The sequence below is a fragment of the Bombina bombina genome, chromosome 9, assembly GCF_027579735.1.
Source record: "Bombina bombina isolate aBomBom1 chromosome 9, aBomBom1.pri, whole genome shotgun sequence".
NCBI classification, from domain to species: Eukaryota; Metazoa; Chordata; class Amphibia; order Anura; family Bombinatoridae; genus Bombina; species Bombina bombina.
Genome location: NC_069507.1, coordinates 244,622,173 through 244,639,113, shown reverse-complemented (window position 1 = coordinate 244,639,113; position 16,941 = coordinate 244,622,173). Strand labels below are relative to the sequence as shown.

The 16,941-nt window shown below is 41.9% G+C and overlaps 1 protein-coding gene across 1 annotated transcript in view; it reads left to right on the top strand.

Annotated features, from left to right (window-relative positions):
- Nucleotides 1–5,872: 5,872 nt before the first annotated feature.
- Nucleotides 5,873–16,941, top strand: part of PDCD4 (programmed cell death 4) — a gene marked incomplete at its 5' end in the record, with an annotated part of 222,467 nt that continues 211,398 nt past the window's right edge. Inside the window, one exon of the mRNA XM_053692997.1 lies at nt 5,873–6,007. Coding sequence (XP_053548972.1) covers nt 5,873–6,007 — 135 coding nt within the window. The remainder of the gene's footprint in view (nt 6,008–16,941) is intronic.

Here is a 16,941-nt window from a genome sequence, read left to right as displayed (position 1 = left end):
GGGCTTACGCTGCACGCGCTTTGACAGGGCAGTTACTATTCCTGTTCCGATTAGCAGCATCTCTCACGGCTCATAAGTCTGCTTGTGGTGATACGTTTCAAGCGACTTTAGGTGTGCTGTGTTTGCAGAGTTTGGTTGTTCTTGGAGGCAGGTAGGAGCCGCTGCGGTGAGGTGACTAAGTTACTTTCAAAAGTATTTTGTTCTAAAAAGTAGTTGCGCAGAGTTTGTGATATCTGCCGTTTGCCTCATGTTTTAAGTGAATTCAGTCTAGTTATTTAAAGAGACAGTACGATAATTTTCTTATCAGTTTTTTCACCAAGATTACTCGTACAAAATGGATGACCTTGAACAGAGTACATGCCCTATGTGTTTGAATGCCATTGTGGAACCCCCTGTTACACTTTGTCCCCCATGTATTGAGAGGGCTCTACAGTGTAAAGAGCAAATTTTCTTTAATAAAGATATGTCTAATGATCATTCTCAGACTAATGTGATTGAGGATATGCTGCATCTTTCTCCCCAAGCCTCACAGCCTTTAACACCCGCACAATCGACGGCAGGTTCTTCAACGGCGTCTGCGTCATTTACTCTGCAGGATATGGCTGCAGTCATGTCATCCACTCTTACAGAGGTTTTATTTAAGTTGCCAGTGCTACAAGGCAAGTGCAGCAGGACAGAGGCCCACGTGGTCCCTGCAACACTTTGATGCTTTAATAGCTATCTCCGATATACCTTCCCAGGGTTCTGAATTGGGTGGTAGGGAGGTTCTGTCTGAGGGGGAGCTGTCTGACTCAGGAAGTACATTACCCCTGACAGATTAGGACGTCATGTCCTTTAGATTTATGCTGGAACACCTCCGCATTTTGCTACGAGAGGTGTTAGTGACTCTGGACGACTGTGACTCTATTGCGGTCCTGCCAGAGAAATTGAGTAAGATGGACAAATACTTAGAAGTCCCCTCTTATTCCGATGTGTTTCCGGTTCCCGAAGAGAATTTCGGAAGCTATTAAAAAGGAATGGGAACGACTATCCCTATTGAGGACAGTTGTGCTTTCAAAGACCCTATGGATAAAAAGTTGGAGGGTCTTTTGAAAAAACATTATATTCATCAGGGTTTTCTATTACAACCGACGGCCTGCATTGTAACAGTGACAACTGCGGCTGCCTTTTGGTTTGACGCTCTAGAGGAGTCCCTTAAGACTGAGACTCCCTTTAGAAGACATTATGGATAGAATTAAGGCCCTTAAGCTGGCTAATTCTTTTATTACGGATGCCGCCTTTCAGATCGCCAAATTGGCGGTTAAGAATTCTGGATTTTCCATTTTAGCACGCAGAGCTTTGTGGTTAAAATCTTGGTCTGCGGATGTGTCCTCTAAATCAAAGCTCTTGGCGATTCCTTTTAAGGGTCAGACCCTGTTTGGGCCTGACTTGAAGGAGATCATTTCAGACCCTACGGGAGGTAAGGGTCACCGCCTTCCTCAGGATAAAACGGCTAATCAAAGGGGACGTGCCTTTCGAAACTTCAAGGGAATCCCCTCTTCCTCTTCTGTTAAACAGGAAGGGAATTATTCCCAAGACAAACCCACCTGGAAATCGAACCAGGGTTGGAACAAGGGTAAACAACCCAAGAAGCCTGCCGCTGCTACCAAGACAGCATGAAGGGGCAGCCGGGACCGGATCTAGTAGGGGGCAGACTTTCTCTCTTTGTCCAGGCTTGGACAAGAGACGTTCAGGATCCCTGGACACTAGAAATCGTGTCTCAAGGGTATCGGAGTTCAAAAATTCCTTCCCAAGGGGAAGGTTTCTTCTTTCATGATTGTCTGTGGACCAGATAAAGAGAGAGGCGTTCTTACGTGGTGTAGAAGACCTCTCCACTATGGGAGTAATTTGTCCCGTTCCAATTCAAGAACAGGGGCAGGGGTTTTACTCAAATCTTTTTGTGGTTCCCAAAAAAGAGGGAACGTTGCGACCCATTTTAGATCTCAAGAGTCTAAACAAGTTTCTCAGAGTTCCATCCTTCAAGATGGAGACTATTCGGACAATTCTCCCATTGATCCAGGAGGGTCAATATATGACTATCGTGGACTTAAAGGATGCATATCTTCATATTCCTATCAACAAAGATCATCACCAGTTCCTAAGGTTTGCCTTCCTGGACAAACATTTTCAGTTTGTGGCTCTTCCCTTCGGTCTGGCCACGGCACCCAGGATCTTCACGAAGGTTCTAGGGTCTTTGCTAGCGGTTCTCAGACTGCGGGGCATTGCAGTGGCGCCTTATCTGGACGATATTCTAATCCTGGCGTCGTCTTACCAATTGACAAGGTCTCATACCGATTTGGTTCTGTCCATTCTAAGGACTTATGGGTGGAAAGTGAATCTAGAAAAGAGTCAAGGGTTCCTTTCCTGGGAAATCTAATAGATTCTATAGCCATGAAAATCTTCTTGACGGAAGTCAGAAAGTTAAAGATTCTGAATACATGCCGAGCACTTCAGTCCAGTCCTCGGCCATCAGTGGCTCAGTGTATGGAGGTAATTGGATTGATGGTGGCAGCAATGAACATCATTCCGTTTGCTCGTTTTCATCTCAGACCTCTACAACTGAGCATGCTCAGACAGTGGAATGGAGATTATGCAAATTTGTCTCCTCAGATCTGGATCAGGAGACAAGACTCTCTTCTTCTTTGGTGGTTGTTGCTGGATCATCTGTCCTAAGGGACGTGTTTCGCAGACCTTCATGGGTGATAGTGACAACGGACGCTAGCCTACTAGGATGGGGTGCAGTCTGGAATTCCCTGAATGCTCAGGGTGTGTGGACTCGGTCGGAGTCTCTACTTCCAATCAATATTCTGGAATTGAGAGCAATATTCAATGCGCTTCAGGCTTGGCCTCATTTGGCTTTGGCAAATTCATCCGATTTCAGTCAGACAACATCACGACTGTGGCTTACATCAATCTTCATGGAGGAACAAGAAGTTCCTTAGCGATGACAGAAGTATCCAAGATAATTCGGTGGGCGGAGGCTCACTCTTATCTGTCAGCAATCTACCTCCCAGGAGTGGACAGACGTTTCATCTGGGGGAATGGGAACTCCATCCGGAGGTCTTTGCCACCCTGATTCTCAGGTGGGGCAGACCGGAATTGGATCTGATGGTGTCTCGTCAGAATGCCAAGCTCCCAAGATATGGATCCAGGTCCAGGGATACTCAGGCCGAACTGATAGATGCCTTGGCAGTGCCTTGGTCGTTCAACCTAGCTTATGTGTTCCCTCCATTTGCTCTCCTTCCCCGGGTGATTGCTCGAGTCAAACAGGAGAGGGCTTCAGTGATTCTCATCGCTTCTGCGTGGCCTCGCAGGACTTGGTATGCCGATCTGATGGACATGTCATCTCTGCCAACATGAAAGCTTCCATTGAGGCAGGATCTTCTCATTCAAGGACCCTTCCATCATCCGAATCTAATTTCTCTGCAGCTGACTGCTTGGAGATTGAACGCTTGATTTTATCTAAGAGGGGGTTCTCTGATGCGGTCATTGATACCTTAATTCAGGCATGCAAGCCTGGTGCTAGAAAGATTTACCATAAGATATGGCGTAAATATCTTTATTGGTGCGAATCCAAGGGCTACTCATGGAGTAGGGTTAGGATTCCCAGGATTTTATCTTTTCTCCAAGAAGGATTGGAGAAAGGGTTGTCGGCAAGTTCCTTAAAGGGACAGATTTCTGCTTTTTCTATTTTGTTACACAAGCGTCTGGCAGATGTTCCAGGTGTTCAATCTTTTTGTCAGGCCCTGACTAGAATTCGGCCTGTGTTTAGACCGATTGCTCCTCCTTGGAGTTTGAATTTAGTTCTTAATGTTCTTCAAGGGGTTCCGTTTGAACCCATGCATTCCATAGATATTAAATTATTATTATTAAATTATTATTAATATTAATTAATATTCATATCTAGTTTTATTTTTGGTTGCTATTTCTTCTGCTCGCAGAGTTTCTGAGCTTTCGGCTTTACAATGTGATTCTCTTGATAAGGTGGTGTTACGTACCAAACCTGGTTTTCTTCCTAAGGTTGTTTCTAACAAGAATATTAATCAGGAAATTGTTGTTCCAACCTTGTGTCCTAACCCTTCTTCTAAGAAGGAGCGTCTGTTACATAATCTGGATGTAGTCCGTGCCTTGAAGTTCTACTTGCAGGCGACTAAGGATTTTCGTCAAACATCTTCACTATTTGTTGTTTTTGCTGGAAAACGTAGGGGTCAGAAAGCTACGGCTACCTCTTTCTTTTTGGCTGAAGAGTATCATCTGTGTTGCATATGAGACTGCTGGACAGCAGCCTCCAGAATGAATTAAGACTCATTCTACTAGGGCTGTGGCTTCCTCATGGACATTTAAAAATGATGCTTCTGTTGAACAGATTTGCAAGGCTGCAACTTGGTCATCTCTTCACACTTTTTCCAAATTTTCCAAATTTGATACTTTTGCCTCATCTGAGGCTGTTTTTGGAAGAAAGGTTCTTCAAGCAGTGGTGCCTTCCGTTTAGGTCCCTGTCTTGTCCCTCCCTTTCATCCGTGTCCTATAGCTTTGGTATTGTATCCCATAAGGATGAAATCCGTGGACTCGTCGTATCTTGTAAAAGAAAAGGAAATTTATGCTTACCTGATAAATTTATTTATTTTACGGCCCACCCTTTCGTTTTTCTCTGGACAGGTTTTTATTTTTGTTAAACTTCAGTCACCTCTGCTCCTTGGCTTTTCCTTTCTCTTCCTAACTTTGGTCTAATGACTGGGTTGGGGGGGAAGGGAGGAGCTATTTATGTAGCTCTGCTGGGGAGCTCTTTGCCTCCTCCTGCTGACCAGGAGGCGATATCCCATAAGTAAGGATGAAATCCGTGGACTCGTCATATCGTAAAAGAAATAAATTTATCAGGTAAGCATAAATTTCCTTTTTTTCACTGGACCTATGAGTCAGTGGGACACTAGCCTCCTCAGAGGTGATGGCTCAGTTGAAGAGCAGTGATGTCATCTTGGGTCTCTGGCATGAGATCTCTATGGTTCTGATTGTTGGGCGGCTATCTGGTGGTCCTAGCATTCTTTTTCTTTTTTTCTTCTGTTGAAGCGGCATTCGGGAGAATGGGTTTGTTGCAGCCTGTGGTGCCCTCATATTTGCGCCGACTCTTCTTTTTCCCTCCCGTTAGCGTTCAGTGTCCTCTGTAGATGGGGTATAATTTCCCACAAGTAATGAAATCCCTGTATTTAGAAGAAAAACATAAATTTTCACTTACCAGATAATTTCCTTTCCTTCGATACAGGGAGAGTTCCTACCTGTGTTCTCCGATGTGGGGCCCTAAATTTATTTTTTCTTCTGGCACCCTTTTCACCCTGATATTTCTCCTACTTTTCCTTGTTTCCTCTGCAGAATGACTGGGGGACGAGGGAGGTGGGGGGGGGGCAGGTATTTAAGCCTTTGGCTGGGGGTGTGTCTGCCTCCTCCTGGTGGCCAGGTTCTGTATTCCAACAAGTAATGAATGCAGCTGTGGACTCTCCCTTTATCGAAGGAAAGGAAATTATCTTGGAAGTCATAATTTATGTTTTATCAAGTAAGCATAATTTATTTTTTCTTTCACTTAAAAACAGTACTTTTTTGTGCATTTATATCCCTAAAAGCATTTATCAACGTTTAGAATACTTACCTATACTTTTTGGCAGTTGGTAGCTTGGGAATGAGACAGGAGATCCAAAAATGACCTTGTCACACTGGAGGTTGTGATTTTTATGGTTAACCCTTGTTTAAAGTAAAAACAATAAATAATAATTAAAATAAGAAATTGTTACATCATAATTTTTTTTTATTTATGTTTGACATTTGCTGATACTCTGTTTCTTTCCCCTTTGCATTCAAACAGGAAAATTGTATTTACGAAACAACTATTCTTCCTCTTGATGAAAAATCATTTGAAAAGTCTGTGACACCAATTGTGCAAGAGTATTTTGAACATGGGGATACTAATGAAGTAGCGGTATGTTTCAATATATTATTACTATATACTATTAAGTATAGTTTGGATTTATGTGCATTTAGGTGCATAGCCATCATAAAATGGATAATAATAAAATTGAAGATTGAAAAAAATCTGAAGATCTAGCAATTTCTAGTTCTCAGAACTTGAAACACACACTGTTGACGTCTCAAGGCTAACCCTGCAACATATGTGTCCAGTGTTCTTCCCAGGCCTTTTTTAATGGGTGTACCACAAGTCTGATTTTACTGACCACCCAGCTAATAATACATTTTTCAATGTTAATTGCTTATCATTAAAAAAATAGGGACACTGAACCCAATTTTTAAGCAACTTTCTAATTTACTCCTATTATCAATTTTTCTTCATTCTCTTGCTATCTTTATTTGAAAAGCAAGAATGTAAGTTTAGAAGCCGGCTCATTTTTGGTTCACAACCTGAGTTGTCCTTGCTGATTGGACAGCACCAATAAACAAGTATTGTTCAGTGTACTGAACCAAAAATTGGCTGGCTCCTTAGTTTAGATGTCGTCTTTTTCAAATAAAGATAGCAAGATAAAGAAGAAAAAATTATAATAGGAGCAAATTAGAAAGTTGCTTAAAATTGCATGTTCTATCTGAATCATGAAAGAAAAAAATTGGGTTTAGTGTCCCTTTTAAGGGACAGTAAACTCAATTTTTTTATTGCTTAAAGAGATAGATAATCCCTGTCTTACCCATTCTCTAGTTTTGCATAGCTAACATGGTTATATTAATATACTTTTTACCTCTGTGATTACCTTGTATCGAAGCCTTTTCTGACAGCCCCCTAATCACATGACTTTATTTATTATCTATTGACTTGCGTTTTCTCCAATTAGTGCAGTGTCTGCCACAACCCACAGGTGTTAGCACAATGTTATCTATATGGCTCACATGAACTAGCACTCCCCTGTTGTGAAAAGCTAATAAAAAAGCATGTGATAAGAGGCTGTCTTTAGTGGCTTAAAAACAGGCAGAAATTTAGAGGTTTAAAGGTTAAAAGTATATTAATATAACAATGTTGGTTGTGCAAAGCTAGTGAATGGGTAGTAAAAGCGTTGTCTATCTTTTCAAACAACAATTTTGGTGTTGACTGCCCCTTTAAATTATTTAATTGGTGCTTTGGATAGCAGTAAATGTTATATTAGAATATATTACACTGACCCATCTCGACTACTTTGGCTGGCAAAATGTTTTATTTGTCTTTATCAGATGATTATTGCAAAACCAGTGCATTTTATACTACCTTTATTACAGTGACTAACCATATTGTCTGTGGACTAAAGCCCACATTTGTTCCACCAAATAAGGCAATGGTGGTGTGGAGTGTAACTATTTCAAAATAATTGCCTTTTGTGATTCGTACAGAGCATATACAGTGGATCTAAAAGGTCTACACACCCCTGTTAAAATGTCAGGTTTCTGTGATGTAAAAAAATGAGACAAAGATAAGTTATTTCAGACTTTTTCCACCTTTTAATGTGACCTATAAACTTTACAACTTGATTAAAAAACAAACAAACTTCTCGGTGGACGGAAGTAAAAATATAAAACTAAAATAATATGGTTGCATAAGTGTGCACTTATAACTGGGGATGTAGCTGTGTTTAGAATTGAGCAATCGCATTCAAAATCATGCTAAATAGGAGTCAGTACACACCTGCCATCATTTAAAATGCCTCTGATTAACCCCAAATAAAGTTCAGCTGTTCTAGTCGGTCTTTCCTGACATTTTCTTAGTCGCAACCTACAGCAAAAGCCATTTTTCGCAGGTATCAGTCAGGAGAACGGTACAAAAGAATTTCCAAGGCATTAGATATACCACGGAACACAGTGAAGACAGTCATCAAGTGGAGAAAATATGGCGCAACAGTGACATTACCAAGAACTGGACGTCCCTCCTCCAAAATTGATGAAAAGACGAGAAGAAAACTGGTCTGGGAGACTGCCAAGAGGCCTACAGCACCATTAAAGGAGCTGCAGGAATATCTGGCAAGTACTGGCTGTGTGGTGCATGTGACAACAATCACCCGTATTCTTCATATGTCTGGGCTATGGGGTAGAGTGGTAAGACGGAAGCCTTTTCTTACAAAAAAACATCCAAACCCAGCTAAATTTTGCAAAAACACATCTGAAGTCTCTCAAAAGCATGTTGCAAAAGGTCTGGTTTGATTAAACCAAGATTAAACCTTTTGGCCATAATTCCAAAAGATATGTTCGGCGCAAAAACAACACTGCATATAACCAAAAGAACAAAATACCCACAGTGAAGCATTTTGGTGGCAGCATCATGCTTTGGGTCTATTTCTCCAACATAGGTGTGTCCGGTCCACGGCGTCATCCTTACTTGTGGGATATTCTCTTCCCCAACAGGAAATGGCAAAGAGCCCAGCAAAGCTGGTCACATGATCCCTCCTAGGCTCCGCCTACCCCAGTCATTCTCTTTGCCGTTGTACAGGCAACATCTCCACGGAGATGGCTTAGAGTTTTTTAGTGTTTAACTGTAGTTTTTATTATTCAATCAAGAGTTTGTTATTTTGAAATAGTGCTGGTATGTACTATTTACTCAGAAACAGAAAAGAGATGAAGATTTCTGTTTGTATGAGGAAAATGATTTTAGCAACCGTCACTAAAATCCATGGCTGTTCCACACAGGACTGTTGAGAGCAATTAACTTCAGTTGGGGGAACAGTGAGCAGTCTCTTGCTGCTTGAGGTATGACACATTCTAACAAGACGATGTAATGCTGGAAGCTGTCATTTTCCCTATGGGATCCGGTAAGCCATGTTTATTACGATCGTAAATAAGGGCTTCACAAGGGCTTATTAAGACTGTAGACTTTTTTTGGGCTAAATCGATTCATTATTAACACATATTTAGCCTTGAGGAATCATTTTATTTGGGTATTTTGCTATAATAATATCGGCAGGCACTGTTTTAGACACCTTATTCTTTAGGGACTTTCCCAAAGCATAGGCAGAGCCTCATTTTCGCGCCGGTATTGCGCACTTGTTTTTGAGAGGCATGGCATGCAGTCGCATGTGAGAGGAGCTCTGATACTTAGAAAGACTTTCTGAAGGCGTCATTTGGTATCGTATTCCCCTTTGGGCTTGGTTGGGTCTCAGCAAAGCAGAGGATGACATTCCGCAGACCAGAGTGGGTCATTGTCACGACCGACGCCAGTCTGATGGGCTGGGGCGCGGTCTGGGGATCCCTGAAAGCTCAGGGTCTTTGGTCTCGGGAAGAATCTCTTCTACCGATAAATATTCTGGAACTGAGAGCGATATTCAATGCTCTCAAGGCTTGGCCTCAGCTAGCGAGGGCCAAGTTCATACGGTTTCAATCAGACAACATGACAACTGTTGCGTACATCAACCATCAGGGGGGAACAAGGAGTTCCCTAGCGATGGAAGAAGTGACCAAAATCATTCTATGGGCGGAGTCTCACTCCTGCCACCTGTCCGCTATCCACATCCCAGGAGTGGAAAATTGGGAAGCGGATTTTCTGAGTCGTCAGACATTGCATCCGGGGGAGTGGGAACTCCATCCGGAAATCTTTGCCCAAGTCACTCAGCTGTGGGGCATTCCAGACATGGATCTGATGGCCTCTCGTCAGAACTTCAAAGTTCCTTGCTACGGGTCCAGATCCAGGGATCCCAAGGCGGCTCTAGTGGATGCACTAGTAGCACCTTGGACCTTCAAACTAGCTTATGTGTTCCCGCCGTTTCCTCTCATCCCCAGGCTGGTAGCCAGGATCTATCAGGAGAGGGCGTCGGTGATCTTGATAGCTCCTGCGTGGCCACGCAGGACTTGGTATGCAGATCTGGTTATTATGTCATCTGCTCCACCTTGGAAGCTACCTTTGAGACGAGACCTTCTTGTTCAGGGTCCGTTCGAACATCCGAACCTGGTTTCACTCCAGCTGACTGCTTGGAGATTGAACGCTTGATCTTATCGAAGCGAGGGTTCTCAGATTCTGTTATCGATACTCTTGTTCAGGCCAGAAAGCCTGTAACTAGAAAGATTTACCACAAAATTTGGAAAAAATATATCTGTTGGTGTGAATCTAAAGGATTCCCTTGGGACAAGGTTAAGATTCCTAAGATTCTATCCTTCCTTCAAGAAGGATTGGAAAAAGGATTATCTGCAAGTTCCCTGAAGGGACAGATTTCTGCCTTGTCTGTGTTACTTCACAAAAAGCTGGCAGCTGTGCCAGATGTTCAAGCCTTTGTTCAGGCTCTGGTTAGAATTAAGCCTGTTTACAAACCTTTGACTCCTCCTTGGAGTCTCAATTTAGTTCTTTCAGTTCTTCAGGGGGTTCCGTTTGAACCCTTACATTCCGTTGATATTAAGTTATTATCTTGGAAAGTTTTGTTTTTAGTTGCAATTTCTTCTGCTAGAAGAGTTTCAGAATTATCTGCTCTGCAGTGTTCTCCTCCTTATCTGGTGTTCCATGCAGATAAGGTGGTTTTACGTACTAAACCTGGTTTTCTTCCAAAAGTTGTTTCTAACAAAAACATTAACCAGGAGATTATCGTACCTTCTCTATGTCCGAAACCAGTTTCAAAGAAGGAACGTTTGTTGCACAATTTGGATGTTGTTCGCGCTCTAAAATTCTATTTAGATGCTACAAAGGATTTTAGACAAACATCTTCCTTGTTTGTTGTTTATTCCGGTAAAAGGAGAGGTCAAAAAGCAACTTCTACCTCTCTCTCTTTTTGGATTAAAAGCATCATCAGATTGGCTTACGAGACTGCCGGACGGCAGCCTCCCGAAAGAATCACAGCTCATTCCACTAGGGCTGTGGCTTCCACATGGGCCTTCAAGAACGAGGCTTCTGTTGATCAGATATGTAGGGCAGCGACTTGGTCTTCACTGCACACTTTTACCAAACTTTACAAGTTTGATACTTTTGCAAACCGTGGTGCCTTCCATTTAGGTGACCTGATTTGCTCCCTCCCTTCATCCGTGTCCTAAAGCTTTGGTATTGGTTCCCACAAGTAAGGATGACGCCGTGGACCGGACACACCTATGTTGGAGAAAACAGAATTTATGTTTACCTGATAAATTACTTTCTCCAACGGTGTGTCGGGCCCACGGCCCGCCCTGGTTTTTTTAATCAGGTCTGATAATTTATTTTCTTTAACTACAGTCACCACGGTACCATATGGTTTCTCCTATGCAAATATTCCTCCTTAACGTCGGTCGAATGACTGGGGTAGGCGGAGCCTAGGAGGGATCATGTGACCAGCTTTGCTGGGCTCTTTGCCATTTCCTGTTGGGGAAGAGAATATCCCACAAGTAAGGATGACGCCGTGGACCGGACACACCGTTGGAGAAAGTAATTTATCAGGTAAACATAAATTCTGTTTTTTCTTCAGCTGGAACTGGGGCCTTAGTCAAGGTAGAGGGAATTATGAACAGTTCCAAATACCAGGCAATATTGGTACAAAACCTTCAGGCTTCTGCTAGAACGCTGAACATGAAGAGGAACTTCATCTTTATGCATGACAACGCCCCAAAGCATACATCCAAATCAACAAAGGAATGGCTTCACCAGAAGAAGATTAAAGTTTTGGAATGGCCCAGTCAGAGCCCAGACCTGAATCCAATCGAAAATCTGTGGGGTGATCTTAAGTGGGCTGTGCACAAGAGGTGCCCTCACAATCTGACAGATTTGGAGTGTTTTTGCAAAGAAGAGTGGGCAAATCTTGCCAAGTCAAGATGTGCCATGCTGAAAAACTCATACCCAAAAAAACTGAGTACTGTAATAAAATCAAACGGTGCTTCAACAAAGTATTAGTTTAAGGGTGTGCACACTTACGCAACCATATTATTTTAGTTTTTTATTTCTACTTCCTCCACCTAAAAGATTTTAGTTTGTTTTGCAATTGAGTTGTACAGTTTATAGGTCACATTAAAGGTGGAAAAAAAACTGCTGCCATATAATGTTCCACAAATGAGGCTCCTTAGCATATGTTCTTGCTTTTTAAGAAAAGATGCAAAGAGAATGAATACAAATTGATAATAGAAGTAAATTAGAAAGTTGTTTTTAAATGTTATGCTCTATCTGAATCATGAAAGAAAAATTTGAGGTTTAATATCCCTTTAAACTTGACTGATATATTCTATAGCAATACAACATAAATGTCTTTTAATTACGGTATGTTTAATATCCCTTTATATCTATCTCCGCTTGATAGCTGCATTCCACTACTACACCAACTCGGGGTGCTCAGGAAATATTCCACTGTTAAATTACCAGCCTGGCACTCTCCTTATATTAAACTTTGAAATAGGGGGAAGCTTATTCTGCCACAACGTCATTTTGGCTAAATAACATTTAGCTACCAATAAACAAGCTCTACCCAGGTGCTAAACCAAAAATGTGCTGGTTTTTAAGCTTAAATTCCTGCTTTTCAAATAGATACCAAGAGAATAAAGGAACATTGATAAGAGGTGTAAATTAAAAAATTGCTTTAATTTGCATGCTCTATCTGAATCATGAAATTAAAAAAATTGTGTTTTCATATCCCTTTAAGACGTCTGATGATTTTATATGCAAAGTAGTTTTCTTTCCTAACATATGGTGAGTCCATGGCTTGAGTAATTACTGTTGGGAATATCACTCCTGGCCAGCAGTAAGAGGCAAAGATCACCACAGTTAAACTGCTAAGTATCACTCCCTTACCCACAGCTCCAGTCATTCTCTTTACCTTCGATGCATGCAGGAGGTGAGGTTTAGGTGTTTGAAGAAAAATGTTGATTTAATCTACAAGCAAATTTTGGGGTATAGCCGTATTCCACGTCATTCATTGCAGTCGGGTAGTGGTGGCTTTAAAGCAGTTGGGAACTTGTAAAGAGTACTTACTGCGTTTTCCTAACAATTGCTGCCCTAGTTTAGAAAGCCAGAGTTGGCTACTCTGCTCTTTCTTTTTCAAAGGTCTCTGTGAGAAACTGTCCTCTCATACCTTGTAACTGTCTACATGCTGGACAGCGGAGCAGGTAAGTGCTTTTTTTCTTCTATAAGGTACGACGAGTCCACGGATTCATCCTTTACTTTAGGGATATTATCCTCCTGCTAACAGGAAGTGGCAAAGAGCACCACAGCAGAGCTGTCTATATAGCTCCTCCCTTAGCTCCACCCCCCCAGTCATTCTCTTTGCATACTCTAAGTACTAGGAAGGGTAAAGTGAAAGAGGTGATAAAGTATTAGTTTTTAATTTCTTCAAGCAAGAGTTTTTTGTTTTAAATGGTACCGGTGTGTACTATTTACTCTCAGGCAGCAGATGGATGGAAGACCGCTGCCTGGAGGATGATGATCTTAGCATTTGTAACCAAGATCCAGTGCTGTTCCCACAGAGGCTGAGGAGTACAGGAAACTTAAGTGTGAGGAACGTTTTCATGCTATATAGCAGTGAGGTATGTTCAGTCATTTTTTCTGGAGAGACTGTGTATTTCAGAAAGGCTGACAGTATCCCCATGAGGGTAAGGGTAAGCAGTAATCCTAAGCGCTATAGAAAGGCATTAATAAGCTTGCATAAGGGGCTAATTAAAAATGGTTGACACTGAGTTTTGAATGTTCGTGGGCAAACGTTTTCTGAACTGGGAGTGATGTTAACGTTTTTTTGGCAACTTTATTGAGGGTACACTTGGCTTTTTTTGGGGGGGGGTCTCAGAACCCACATGGCTAGTTTAAAACCGCTCTGGTGTGGTTCTTTGAGGCTGTAGAGACATAGAGTGAGATGGGCGGGGCCTATTTTCACGCCTCAGATGCGCAGTTGTTTTCACGCAGCAAGCTCCAACTCCTGAGGGCCCTTGTGGACGTTTTGGGCCAAATCGAAGCTTTAACCCCATATTTACTATCCCTGAGGGCAGGCAGGCGCCACAGCAGGGCTGTGGCAAGGTGCTGGGGGTGTTTTTTCCGGATTTAGGCCTTAATTCAATCCGGTTTGCTCAATAAAGGGTTAAATGTTAAATTTACTTGTGGGGCAAACTTAACTACATATATTGAGTCTGCTATCAAAAATTTGGTGCATTTTAAAGCAGTTTTGCAGAACGTGTGTTTTTTTTTTTCTCTTGAAGGCGCAGTACCGTTTTTTAACATTGTTGTTTTTTTCACTAAATAAAGTGTTTTCATGCTTGTTTGTAGTCATTACTAGCCTGTTCAACATGTCTGACATTGAGGAAAGTCATTGTTCAATATGTTTAGAAGCCATTGTGGAACCCCCACTTAGAATGTGTCCCTCATGCACTGAAAGGTCAATAAATTGCAAAGAACATATTTCAGCTACTAAAAGTATGTCGCAGGATGATTCTCAGTCAGAAGGGAATCGGGTTATGCCATCTAATTCTCCCCAAGTGTCACAACCATTAACGCCCGCACAAGCGACGCCAAGTACTTCTAGTGCGTCTAATTCTTTCACCCTGCAAGATATGGCCGCAGTTATGAGTACTACCCTCACAGAGGTTTTATCTAAGCTGCCTGGGTTGCAGGGGAAGCGCAGTAGGTCTGGTGTGAGAACAAATGCTGAGCCCTCTGACGCTTTATTAGCCGTATCCGATGTATCCTCACAATGTTCTGAGTTGGGGGTGAGGGATTTGCTGTCTGAGGGAGAGATTTCTGATTCAGGAAAGATGTTCCCTCAGACAGACTCAGATATGACGGCTTTTAAATTTAAACTAGAACACCTCCGCTTGTTGCTCAGGGAGGTTTTAGCTACTCTGGATGATTGTGACCCTATTGTAGTTCCAGAGAAATTGTGTAAAATAGACAGATTTCTAGAGGTTCCTGCTTACACTGATGTTTTTCCGGTCCCTAAGAGGATTTCGGACATTGTTACTAAGGAGTGGGATAGACGAGGTATTCCGTTCGGTCCCCCTCCTACTTTTAAGAAAATGTTTCCCATATCAGACACCATGGGGGACTCGTGGCAGACGGTCCCTAAGGTGGAGGGAGCTATTTCTCTTGTTAAGTGTATTCAGTCCACGGATCATCCATTACTTATGGGATATTTTCCCTTCCCAACAGGAAGTTGCAAGAGGATCACCCAAAGCAGAGCTGCTATATAGCTCCTCCCCTCACATGTCATATCCAGTCATTCTCTTGCAACTCTCAACATAGATGGAGGTCGCGAGAGGAGAGTGGTGTTTTATACTTAATTATTTCTTCAATCAAAAGTTTGTTATTTTTAAATGGCACCGGAGTGTGCTGTTTTTTTCCTCAGGCAGTATTTGGAAGAAGAATCTGCCTGTATTTTCTATGATCTTAGCAGAAGTAACTAAGATCCACTGGCTGTTCTTGCACATTCTGAGGAGTGGGGTAACTTCAGAAAGGGAATAGCGTGCAGGGTCCCCTGCAAATAAGGTATGTGCAGTAAAATATTTTTCTAAGGAATGGAATTGACTAAGAAAATACTGCTGATACCGATGTTATGTAAGTACAGCCTTAAATGCAGTGGAAGTGACTGGTATTAGGCTGATTAATGTATATACAGTAAAGTAATTTTCTAGGAATGGAATTTGACTAAGAAAATGCTGCTATTACTGAAGTAATGTAATAAGTCTTAAATACAGTAGAAGGACTGGTATCAGGCTTATCATAGAGATACATACTCTTTAAAAAATAAAAGAAAAAGATGTTTAAAATGGTTGCTGGCATGTTTAATCGTTTTTGTGAGGTACTTTGGTGATAAAATTTATTGGGGCATGAATTTTCCACATGGCTGACTTATATTTTTGCATGGAAACAGTTAACTGAGGTTTCCCACTGTTGTAATATGAGTGGGAGGGGCCTATTTTAGCGCTTTTTTGCGCAGTAAAAATTCAGTCTCTGTCTTCCTGTTTCTTCCTGCATGACACAGGACGTCTCTAGAGAGCTCAGGGGACTTCAAAAGTCATTTTGAGGGAGGTAATCAGTCACAGCAGACCTGTGACAGTGTGTTTGACTGTGTTAAAAAAACATTTTTTTCTATATTAGTATCCGTTTTGGGTATTAAGGGGTTAATCATCCATTTGCAAGTGGGTGCAATGCTCTGCTAACTTAATACATTTACTGTGAAAATTTGGTTGCTATAACTGATTTGGTTCTTTGTTATTTCAACTGTGACAATTTTTTGTGCTTCTTAAAGGCGCAGTAACGTTTTATTTAGTGCTTGTAAATTTATTTCAAAGTGTTTTCCAAGCTTGCTAGTCTGTTTAAACATGTCTGACACAGATGAATCTGTTTGTTCATTATGTTTGAAGGCCAGTGTGGAGCCCCATAGAAATATGTGTACTAAATGTATTGATTTCACTTTAAATAATAAAGGTCAGTCTTTATCTATAAAAGAATTATCACCAGACGACGAGGGGGAAGTTATGCCGACTAACTCTCCTCACGTGTCAGTACCTTCGCCTCCCGCTCAGGAGGCGCGTGATATTGTGGCGCCAAGTACATCAGGGATGCCCATACAAATCACTTTACAAGACATGGCCACTATTATGAATAATACCCTGACATAAGTATTATCTAAATTGCCAGAATTAAGAGGCAAGCGCGATAGCTCTGGGATAAGGACAGAGCGCGCTGGTGCTGTGAGAGCCATGTCTGATACTGCGTCACAGTTTGCAGAACATGAGGACGGAGAGCTTCATTCTGTGGGTGACGGATCTGATCCAGGGAAACCGGATTCAGAGATTTCTAATTTTAAATTTAAGCTTGAGAACCTCCGTGTATTGCTAGGGGAGGTTTTAGCGGCTCTGAATGACTGTAATACAGTTGCAATTCCAGAGAAATTATGTAGGCTGGATAGATACTATGCGGTGCCGGTGTGTATTGACGTTTTTCCTATACCTAAAAGACTTACAGAAATTATTAGCAAGGAGTGGGATAGACCTGGTGTGCCCTTTTCCCCACCTCCTATATTTAGGAAA